Raw genomic sequence first — 11,810 nt, 5'->3', positions numbered from 1 at the left:
GCCTGAGGTTTTAATTTTTATCTACCTGAATACTAATAATGTTGTACCACAATTTCCGTGAAGTGTCTGTTAGATCCTCAAAGTGGATAGGAGGTTAGGAAAGAAGCTGTGTTTACAAGGACTCAGCCTTCTACCGCTTCTAGCCAATATCATACCATTAGGTCCAATCAGCCTCGAGACACAACGCCATTCTTTTGTATGAAGAGGAAGCCCCTTGTTTGCTTTGTTTGCTTACCTTTATTTTAACATTTCCAACAGTGGGGATACGTTTACACAGCAGTAGAATCACAGGCATAGGGCAATGGATTATGGCAAGTGGAAAGGGTCTTAGAGATAATCTAGTGAGGGATCCTCTTACAGAGTGGGTGTGAGTTCTAATGAGGAAGAGCAAGTTGTTAAACACCACAGTGATTTCAAGTTGTATTAAGTGCCAGGCTCACAGCATATTTCTGGAGAGGACTGTCCAAAGAGGCTTAAAATTTCTGCCTCTGGCTTTCACACAGGATTGGGTTATTGAGTTTTTACCTCTGTTGTATTCTAACACATGGTGCTAGACAGTCTATCATTAGTATGCATCTATCTGCTCACTAGGTGGTCCAAATGCCCAAATCTACCATCAGTATGTCATTTTTATCCTTAGGGATTTCAGTGCAAGGCTGAAGGAAAGGAGTCCAGATACAGAAACGTGCCTATTATATCCATAGTCACTTATAACATAATACTGGATAATAATTTTCTGTCCCTGGTGACTATGTGAGAACCCTGTGATGTAGCCATACAGAGAATGGAAGGGAACTGGTGAGGAAGGAAGTAAATGAGCCAGAATAAACCAAAGCCTTTTAATGTTAGTTTTTTGGTTTTTTTTTCCCCTACTTCTGTAGAATCCCATATGGAAGGGTTAGTTTAGGCCATCTGCCCCAAGTTCCTATTTAAGTCATGAGTCTACTAGTCAACATTCCTAGTGAGTGATTTTTTACTCTCTAATTACATAAATCAGGGAGATGAAGCCTACAGTTAATTAAATTGGTTTCTTCCATTTTTAGACATACATTCGTTGAGCCTAAGATATCTCATTTAATTGGTTTGTGATTTCCTTCTCGACAGTCCAGACTCATTAGATGTGATTCAAGAGGCCAATATGCAGATCAGATCAGTCTTTACATGATATTACTGTCATATGTCATATGGAAGGATGATAGCATATTTATAACTCCTGAATTAGAAGCCTCTGATCCACTCGCTGGTTTAGACTTCAATACATTTCAAAAAGAATGGCTTTTGCTATGTTGCTTCTCATAAGAAAGATTAACAAAAGAGTATTGATAAATTGGGAAAATATGGTACAAGTGGAAACTCAAAACTTTTTTTTTCCAAAAGACAACTTCCCATAGATTTTTTTCATCACATTTTTCCCGCAATCTGTCATAGTTTTCTACAAATGTCACCTTTAAAAGCAGAGGAGCCTTTTGAGGTTTGATTCTGAAATTCTTTCTGAAATTCTTTCATCAAGGACAATTATAATTACTTAAGGGGTAATTATATACAAGGCACACATTATACCTTCATTTAATTATGTTTTTCACAAACACCTAATGAATATTCAAAAATGTTATCAAGGGTGTAGTTTTATTATTTATGTGTTTTTCCATTTTGTGTCCCAGACATGATAAAGAAACTGGATTGATAAGAATGATACTGAACTTGCTGCAAAGAAAATTCATCATTTTACATTGGAGACAATGGTCAAACCAACTGAACCACAAGTACAGTGATGCCTTAAACCACAAAGAGGAGAATTTAACCAGGATGGAGAAGACAGAGGGAAGGAAAAGCCAAGTGGAAGTGACTGAGTTGAATTTCAGCACAAAGATGTACTTTATCAGGACCTTCCACTTTGCACTTTTATCCTTCTCTTGTTGGACTTTGAAGGGGGGCAAAATACACCACCCCAAAAGATACCACTTTGGCTATTTTTTTTTTTTAAGATTTATCTTTTTATGTAAGAGAGAGAATGTGTGTGCACAAAGGGAGTAGTGGGCGTATGGACAGAGGGAGAGGGAGAGAAGCAGACTCCCTGCTGAGCATGGAACTGGCTTGGAGCTTGATCTCACGACCCTGAGATCATGGCCTGAGTGGAAAGCAAGAGTCAGATACTTAACAAACTGATCCAACCAGGTGCCCCAGCCACTGATTATTTTAAGTCAAAGTTTCTTAAGGAATAGCAGGTGCAAGAAGGACACTCTGAGCCTCTTTTGTCTTTCTGAAAGCAGGAAATAAATTTTCTATGTGAAATGTACTCCCTTTGCACCAGGAGAGAGACTTCCTTATAACCAGAGAGGGAACTGATGGCTGAGAAATCTATATAGACAAACTCTGTTACTTCTTTGCTTATTTACTACAGGGAAACCAAACTTCTTTGTCATGTCAATTCTTCACAAATGTATTGTTTCTTTTTCTAAAAATTGTAACAGATACCTTATTTGGCCACTTCTTATTTTTATATTTTTATGAGATCCTGCACACACAAAGTTGATTTTTTTCTCCTGTTAATCTATCTTATATCAATTTAATTATTAGATCAGCCAAGAACCAGGAAGGGAAGAAAGGGAAAATTTTGTTTCCTTACAGTTACATCACCTCTAAGAGGACATTGTCCTATCCGCCTCAGATCTGTAGTTCCAGCCTCTCCATCTGGATTCTTTTTTTCTCCCCATCCCCATTGTACCCTCTTCACCATTTAGATCTGAAACAGAATTTCAAGGAATCGTTTCTTCTCCACACTCTACAGGTAGGCATTTTGTTTGAACTTAGAGTTTCTTACCTTTTCACTTCAGGGAGATTTAGAGGTTATCATGATATTTGTAAGACTATTTAATTTTATTTAATTAATTTTATTTATTTACTTTTAATTAATTTTATTTATTTATATTACATTATTGAATTCACTGGAATATAAACAATGTAATAAACACTTATAGTTCTTATAATAAATTAATGCATAAAATAAACAATAAATGCAAAATTAACACACTAAGATGAAGACAGAAAAGTGTTCCAAATATTAAGTGAGAATTACTTTAAATGGAGATATACAGTAAAATATACCATATTTAGGAAACTCCAAATATTGGTAGCATAGTGACATAGTAAAATACTTCTGTATTAATTAATTTATTTATGACAACTTAATAGCATAGTATAATATAGTGAAATAATACAATATATGAAATCAGAAGAGTATGTTTATGTGTATACATATATAAATATATATTTTATACTATATAACTACTTACTTAAAATCAGATTTTATTTTTCAGTTTTTCCATCATCTCTTTCACATTCTTGTTCCATAGGCTGTGAATCAAAGAATTTAACACAGGACTCACAGGAGTATAAAACAAAGAGTTCATTTTGTCTTAATCTAAGGAGAAGGAAGAATTTGGCCAGGAATATATGAAAAGCATAGCTCCCCAGAAGATTGCCACAACTCCTAGGTGGGAGGTGTAGGTGGAGAAGCTTTGAATCTTCTCTCAGCAGAGTGGATCTTCAAGACTGACAAGATAGAGTCAAGAACTCCTAAAATGGTGCTCAGTTCAAAGAAGACAAAAATGTTAAAAAAAAAAAAAATGAAATCCTTGACCTGTGTATCTAAGCAAGACAACAATAAGAGATGAGCGATATCACAGAAGAAAAGATGAATCCCATGACATATGGAAACATAAGTGGGATGTTAATGTCAGGGATATCAAAGCATCTGACATTCCTACCATGTAAATCCTGGCCATGAGCAGGGAGCACAAGGTGCGGCCAATGACTTTGTACCAGTCAAAGACCGTCACCACAGCAGTAGACACTTAGAATCTGCAGGTACAGAAGGTGAAGAATTGCAGAGCACAGCCAGTGATGGAAACTGATCTGATGTTGGCAAATGCAGCTAGCTGCATCTTGGGTCCAATTGTGTGCTATAGCAGAGATCACAGAAAGAGAAGTGGCTGAGGATAAAGTATTGGTGTGTAATCCATTGTAATTATGATGAACATTCCAAGATCTACCAGGAAATTAATAAGTGTCTAGAAACATGGTACAAGGGTTCCCTTTGTTGTCCAGTTATTGGTAATTCCCAAGAGAAATAATTTCCCTGTCCATCTTCTTTATTCTTGTTGTAAACTCTAACAAAAATAATTAAGAAAATGATAGTTCAGAATTTGACCTTTCCGTATATATCCAAAAAGTATTATCTCTAAGATAGAACATGATTTATTTCTGTAAATTGTCTTTTTTAACCTCAGAAAACTGACCAAGTGTCGCATTTATTTATTTATTTATTCATTTTAATTTACTCTAAATTTATTTTGGATAAATTTTTTCTTTAAGAAATACACTTCTTTATATATAGTAGAAATTAACACTTTAAAATTAAAGAGGAAACATATCATTACTTATGAGAACTCTTTTCAGCAATTCTCCATCTTTGGAAGACTCTATAAATCATGTATTTATTTATTTATTTGCTTATTTATTTATACGTTCAATTAGCCAACATATAGTTTTACCTTAGCTGAACACTTCATTATTATTGTTGTTCAATGAGTTGCTATATTACACAAATCCAGAGAATACATAAAAAGTAAGTAACATAACAATCAGTTTGTTCTCTGTATTTAGAGGTCTGATTCTGCTTTTTGTTTATTTGCTTTGTTTTTCTTTTAGATTCCACATTTACCTGATGGCTGCCAGAGGAGAGGAGGGCAAATACAGGAAAGGGAGTAAGAAATACAGACTTCCAGTTACGGAGTAAGTCACAGGGATGAGAGATACAGCATAGGGAATATAGTCAAAGGTACCACAGTGGCATTGTATGGTGACAGATGGTAGCTACCCTATGGTGAACATAGCATTAAAATATGGACTTGTTGAATCACCATGTTGTACACCTGAAACTAATGTACTATTGTGTCAACTATATTAAAAAAAAGAAAAAAAGTAATGTAGATGGCCCTAAAGTTGGGCAATATGGCAATGTTGGTGGGTACAAACTGTAGGAGCCATGTTCTGTGTGATACTTTCCTACATGTGAATCACTGCAGGATGCTAACTTAAGAGCCATGGCAGGCCACCCCAAATATGCCACTATGGCATATTGATTAGTTATTTAAGAGACAGCCTGTGCAAGGAGTATATTCTGACTCTCCTCTGTCCCCCTGAAAACAGGAACTAAATTTCCCATGCAAAAGGTGCCCTCCTTTTATCAGGAGGTGAAAATAAATCCTTATCACCAGTTATAAGAAATTCAGAGCCTAGAAGGCTGCATAAACAGCCTCGTTATATCTTACTAATTTACTACCACAGACCAAATCCTGTTTAGAATTTCTTACTTTATTGAAGCTTGCAAAGTTCAGTTTTCTTTGTCCTGCCAAATCTTTTTTTTTTAATTTAATTTAATTTTATCTTTTTTCAGTGTTCCAAAATTCATTGTTTATGCACCATACCCAGTGCTCCATGTAATACATGCACTCCATAATACCCACCACCAGGCTCACCTAACCCCCCACCCCCTTCCCCTCCAAAACCCTCAGTTTGTTTCTCAGAGTCCACAGTCTCTCATGCTTTGCCTCCCCCTCCGATTTCCCCAAAGTCACTTATTCTTCCCTTCTTCTGATGTCCTCTGTGTTATTCCTTGTGTTCCACAAGTAAGTGAAACCACAAATAAATGAAACCATATGATAATTGACTCTCTGCTTGACTTATTTCACTCAGCATAATCTCCTCCAGTCCCGTCCATGTTGATACAAAAGTTGGGTATTCATTCTTTCTGATGGAGGCATAATACTCCATTGTATATATTGTCCTGCCAAATCCTTACAGATTTATTGTTTGCTTGTATAAATAATATAAAATCTGTCTGTCTTGGTCATTTCTTTAGATCTCAATTTCATTACTGGGCCATATTGAGCATATAATAAAATTTTGTGTTGTTTTTTTTTTAACTCCTATTAATCTGTCATGTCAATTTCACTCTTAATTCAGTGGGAAGACTTGAAGGGTGGAAGGAAGTTCCTTCACTAATAAGTGCACGTCTATGTGTCATTAAAGCCCACTGTTGACTGCAGTATACAGTAATATATTTAATGTCTTCTGCTCTATGTATTGCCCTACTTCAATTAATTGATTTCCTTCAAATGAATCAAGTAAGTGCCATATCTGTGTATTCAGAAGATAACTTAAGAAGTTACAAGGAGAACCAGTGTATGGGAACAAATATCCCAGGTAGTTTTTTCATCTGAGTCCTCCCAGGGGACTAGACAGGGGCATTCTGGTTTTTCATGGTTCCTATAAATCTAGACCACATCATAGGTTAAAATCACTAAAATAAAGTATTCTTAATGTGGGGGAAATGGCTTTTAGTGATACATTTCAACAGCCTTTTCATTTATTACTATACAAACATGCTGAATCTACTGCCTTAGGAGATGTGATAGAGGCTAAGCTCAAACTACGTAATTGTAGCAATTTGCCACCCATTCAACTGAAGACACCAAAGCATTTGTGGTACCCTAGAACTTTATTACCATTATTTACTTCTCTGCTTCATATTAAAGGAATGAGATGTATCCTTGGTCACTTCAAATGATTCCTTTCCAAACTCATTTTCACATCGAGTGGTTCTCTGTCTCTAGGGATAACAAACCTCTTTAGGTTATGCTCTATTTAGATAGAATCTAAATTTACCTCCCTAAACTTGACTGCCCCATAGACCATTTAGTCTAACTTCCCGTTAAACTTTTCCATTAAAATCTGAGCCTTAGTAATTATATTATTATTAAAAATTGAATAATTAACATCTCAAAGGATTTATTTTTAATTGAAGATGAGTTTCTTAAATAATGAAAGAAAATGACTTCATTGCAGTGTAAGACACCAGAGACAAGCAAGTGAGAAAAGAAACTGTATCTAAATGGCTTCCCTGGTGCCATTGCAATCAATGTAGGTAACTACTTCGAATATCCCTCCCTCAGAAAGTAGTTGTGCAGCTTAGTGATGAGCCTTTGGGAATAAGTTCAGTGAATGGCAATGATACCAAGGAAAACTAGGTGTCCTGAGTCTCCTTATTGTTGAAAACAATATTAGAGGTTATAGGTTAAATAAGACACACTTGTTCTATTAAAAAGACAGCAATTTTTAATAAGAAAAGTCATAGTTGTTCATTGAAATAGTCAATGAAATTTATGCCATGGATCTTATAAAATATATTTTGAACTTTATTGTCTACGTGGCCTTAATGGAGATAAAAGTTTATTATAATAAAATTCTGAAGTCTCCTACAATCTAATGGTGAAGGGACTCTGCTTTTGGAAAACGCTTTGATATTTAAAACATGTATAGAAAATACTTAAATAATTAGTATACTATTGGATAAATAAAAACAGAACAAAATAAAAAACCTGTAGTCAGGACACTGACCAAGAAACAAAACATGACCAGAATGACCAAAGCCTTCCACTTGCTACTTCCTAAGTTACTAGTTTCTTATCCACAAGGAGTATTTACTTTCTTACCTTTTATCAGAACACATTAGTTTCATATTTTTTGAGCCATGCATAAGTAGATGCCTGCTTCATGTACTGTGTTACTCAACAACATGCTTGTGTAACCCAGCACATTCATTCTCACTGTTGTATAGTATTCTTCTATACAGATATAGTATCCAATTGATGTGTTTACTTTAACGTGGATAGGCAGTTATCTTCTCTTTTTCTATTCTCAATAACATTGATGTGAACATTCTTGCATATGTCTTCTAGTAGAGATATACGTTTATTTATCTTGGGTATAAAACCAGGAATAGGAAATGTGTTTGTGTGTGTGTGTGTAAAATTTAGTTTTATCTAATTTTACCACACAATTTTCCAAAGCAGTATGCCAACTTATGCTTCCACTATCCCATTATCAATGAGTGAATCCTGTGTGCATTTCACATAATATTGTCTGCCATTTTAATTTTAGCTATTCTGTAAACTTGACTAAGAAAGTTGGATATTCACTATATCATCTCATAAAAGTCTCATAAAGTCAAAATGAAGAATTGAAAGTTAGTCAAATGGGTTCACTTTATGGTATGAGGGCTCTTGCAATCAGTGCTATCTGTCTGTCATCATTACCAATTACAGTTCACGTAAAAATTGGCCCAGCATTGTAACGTAGTCCTACCCATCTGTTATATTCAAATGTCCCCAAAGATAGAAGTGGCTTTATGCATTATCCATTTATAGAATCATATCAGTATGGGTACTGAATGTGGTATCCGGAATGCACAATAAGGATTATTCAGTTTAAAACCCTTTTTTGATAGAATGGAAACTGAGGCCCAAAGAAGAAAAATGATTTATTGAAGGTCACAATTACCGTGACTTGACCGTAAAGATTCAGACCCAGTTTTGCTGTCATTGTTTTTCCAGCACACAGTATGTTTGCAGAGTTCAAGCAAAAGTTGCTTCCTCTTAAGAAAGAGCTACACAATAACCAATTTGTGAGAATTATTGCTGTTTTAATTTAACAAGTTTCCCTAACCAGCTTTTCCACAGTATGTAGCTCATTGCTTGTATCATTGTACATATTTCCTAATCTTTTATCACTGTAACATTAATGTTTAGGGATGCCAGTGCCTGGTCAGAATAAGAAAGTCTTAAGAAGAAACAGACCTATAATATTGACTCATTACATACAGGCATTGATAATGTCTTACTTGAACTATAGTTGCCACCATTGGAGATGGGTAAACTATGAGAAGCATATGAATTATGGATAAAGAAATTCTAGGAAATGGTTAGGATTGGATTAGATAATATGAATCAGATTAAAATACTTTGATACTACAACTCCCTGACTTTCTATGTAAAACAAAGATATAAATTTCCTGCAGGTCATTCCCAAGCTCCTACTTCAATCATTAATTCCCTAAAGTTTATGTTAAGTGATTATTCATCCTCTGCTATTACAAATTTAGGCATAGGTATCTCATGGATTTTACAAATCAGTCAAATTCCTTTTTAGCCACTCTTTTATTGAACTTAAAATATGTCATTTAATAAATATAAAATTTCTTTCTCTAATTCACACATTAGACTTAGATTTGCTTATAGGAACCAAGATGCAGATTGAATACATTGCCATTGTTCACAGGGGAGGAGCGTGCTAGTCGATGGCATCTTGATGCTTCTGAGGTTGACACCCATCTATGCTTGGGCGTTAGTCTCATTCAAATGCACGTCGGCCATACTGCTTTTCAAGATAATTCCTAATTCATAGATAATATTTGAAAAAAAATGGGGCATTTGAGGAGACATTGTAACTGAAAAATAGCATCCTCTGTTCCTTTTGTTTGTTTGTTTTATCTTTATACCTCCCCTTACCATGCCTCAGAATCCCAGAAAAAAATATCATCAACAACAGAAGGACTATCATTTCCTAGGTGGGCTGTACTGGCAATCTGAAAGGTTTTCACCAAAGGCTTTAACAATGGCACTTAGGTAGACTTAGACATTGAATGATTTTTAGTTTGTGTAATTGTAGCAAAGCTTTAAGAGTGCCCCTGATTCCTGTATGGTTCTTCAAATCCCTGTCTTTGTCCCTGCTTACTCAACAAATCACTGCAGTGATTTGATCATCAGCAAGCGAGAGCAGAGAGCCAAGGTAAGTTGCAAATAGGCTGTAAACACCTGGATAAAAGCTCTTTGGCTTAATTATTTTCCAAATCATTTATATGTCTTTAACTTTCCCTTATGTTAGCATCCACAACCATTATATGTGCTTATGTATATGATACAAAAATGTATTTAAGGCACATACTTGACTCAGTGATTTTTTTTTCTTTTGCCTCCTATAAATAAACATTTGATGAAAATTAACTTTTTTCAGTATCTTTCTTCCTTTCTTTACCCACATGCTATGGTGGCATTTGAATAAATAGACAAAAATGCACAGTCCTTAAACTCTGCATATTCATTTCCCCACATTGAAGGGAATGATTTAGGAAACAGTTATGGATTCAACAATGCTCCCGGACAAGGTGATGTGTGAACCAAGTTTAACAAGTGTTGGAGGGAAGGAAAACCAGTGGAGGAAGTGAATGAGTTGTGAACTGCAGAACTATAATGCAACCACACTGGTTGTCTTTAAATTCCAAAGAAATGAAATGGTCTCGTCCCCCTGAGGGCACCCTAGTTGCTGATCTATCAGCATAGAATGCTTTTTCTACTTACAGGTATCTCTCAGTTGATCCCTACTTACCTGTTAAGTCTCAGATTATCTCCAGTACCAGAAGCACTTTCCAACATTCTTCACTATATTTGAACATTGTGCATTGTTTTACAGTGTTCAGTCTTTTTACTTTATGGAATAATTTCTTTTATTATAAATAATTTGAATGATTAATTAATATTTGTCACTTCCATTAGATGATGAGATTCATTAGCATAAAACTACCAGATTTGCTATAAAATACAGAGTGGATGCAATAGGTACTGAGGAAACTCTCAATAACATTTAGAAACTTCATTTCATGCACAAATGAAAGATCGAGGAAACAATTATTAGGCAAACTAGAAGTCCAGAAATTTTCAATTAAAGAGTACCAATACAAAGTCAAGACATAAAGTGAACCAGAGAGTACTTAGGGAATGATACACTTGGGTATGGTTGAAACAGTTTATAAATATTTCTTGTTTCACATCACATCACATTAGTCAAAACAATTTTAATGTTTATAAATTTTACTGTAAGATTGGAAGGAAAATACACACGTAAAAGTTTTCAATGAAACCACTTTTTATTTTTAAGGTTCTTCAGGGCATCTTTCACATCCTTATTCTGTAGGCTATAAATCAGAGGGTTTAGTATGGGAATCACAAGGGTATAAAACAATGAGTTCATTTTGTCCTGATCAAGAGAGTAGGAAGAACTCGGCCGGAAATACATAAAGAGCAGAGTTCCCTGGAAAGTCGCAACAGCTGTTAAGTGGGAGGTGCAGGTGGAGAAAGCTTTGAACCTCCCCTCCCCTCCGCAGAGTTAATCTTTATCACTGCTAGGATGATATAGCAGTAAGACACAAACAGCCCTGAAAGAGTAATCAGTTCAATGAAGCCAAAAATGGTGAATATCACTAACTCATTAACCTGTATGTCTGAGCAAGACAACACGAGGAGAGGTGGGACATCACAGAAGAAATGGTTAATCACATTAGACCCACAGAAACAGAGCCGGAATGTTAGTATGGTATTTACTGAAGCATCTACAATTCCCACCATGTAAACCCCAGCCATGAGCAAGGAGCACAGTCTGCTGGACATGCTGACCGTGTAGCGCAAGGGGTTGCTAATGGCTTTGTACCAGTCAAAGGCCATTGCTGCCAGCAGCAGACACTCAGAATCTGCAAAAGTACAGAAGATCAAGAATTGCAGAGCACAGCCATGGAAGGGAATTGACTTGTTCTTGGCAATGAAGCCTACCAGCATCCTGGGTCCAACTGCTGTAGAGTAACAGAGGTCACTGAAGGAGAGGTGGCTGAGGAAGAAATACATGGGTGTGTGAAGGTGGGAATCCATTCTGATTAAAATGATCATCCCCAGGTTTGCAACAAGAATGATTAGATAGACAATAAGAAATGTGATAAACAGAGTCATTTTAACTCCAGGTTCATTGCTAATTCCCAAGAGAAGGAATTCATTCACAGAAGAGCAAATTTTTCCATCCATTCTTCTTAATTCTTCCAAGATGCTACAGAAATGATCAAGGAATGGTATATCAAGATTTTA

At 35.6% G+C, this 11,810-nt stretch overlaps 1 protein-coding gene and 1 pseudogene across 1 annotated transcript; both read right to left on the bottom strand.

Annotated features, from left to right (window-relative positions):
• Positions 1-3,299: 3,299 nt before the first annotated feature.
• LOC111149875 lies at positions 3,300-10,334 on the bottom strand (annotated as a pseudogene).
• Positions 10,335-10,809: 475 nt separating this feature from the next.
• On the bottom strand, positions 10,810-11,750 carry LOC111150129 (olfactory receptor-like protein OLF2). Its single transcript, XM_022507504.1, is given in 2 exon segments — positions 10,810-11,055; positions 11,058-11,750. Coding segments are annotated over 2 exon segments (939 nt in total).
• Positions 11,751-11,810: the final 60 nt, after the last annotated feature.

Source organism: Enhydra lutris, unplaced genomic scaffold (assembly GCF_002288905.1).
Source record: "Enhydra lutris kenyoni isolate GAN:26980312 unplaced genomic scaffold, ASM228890v2 scaffoldscaffold22, whole genome shotgun sequence".
Lineage (NCBI taxonomy): Eukaryota > Metazoa > Chordata > Mammalia > Carnivora > Mustelidae > Enhydra > Enhydra lutris.
Note: the sequence above shows the minus strand (reverse complement) of the source record. Positions and strands in the feature narration are given on the sequence as shown.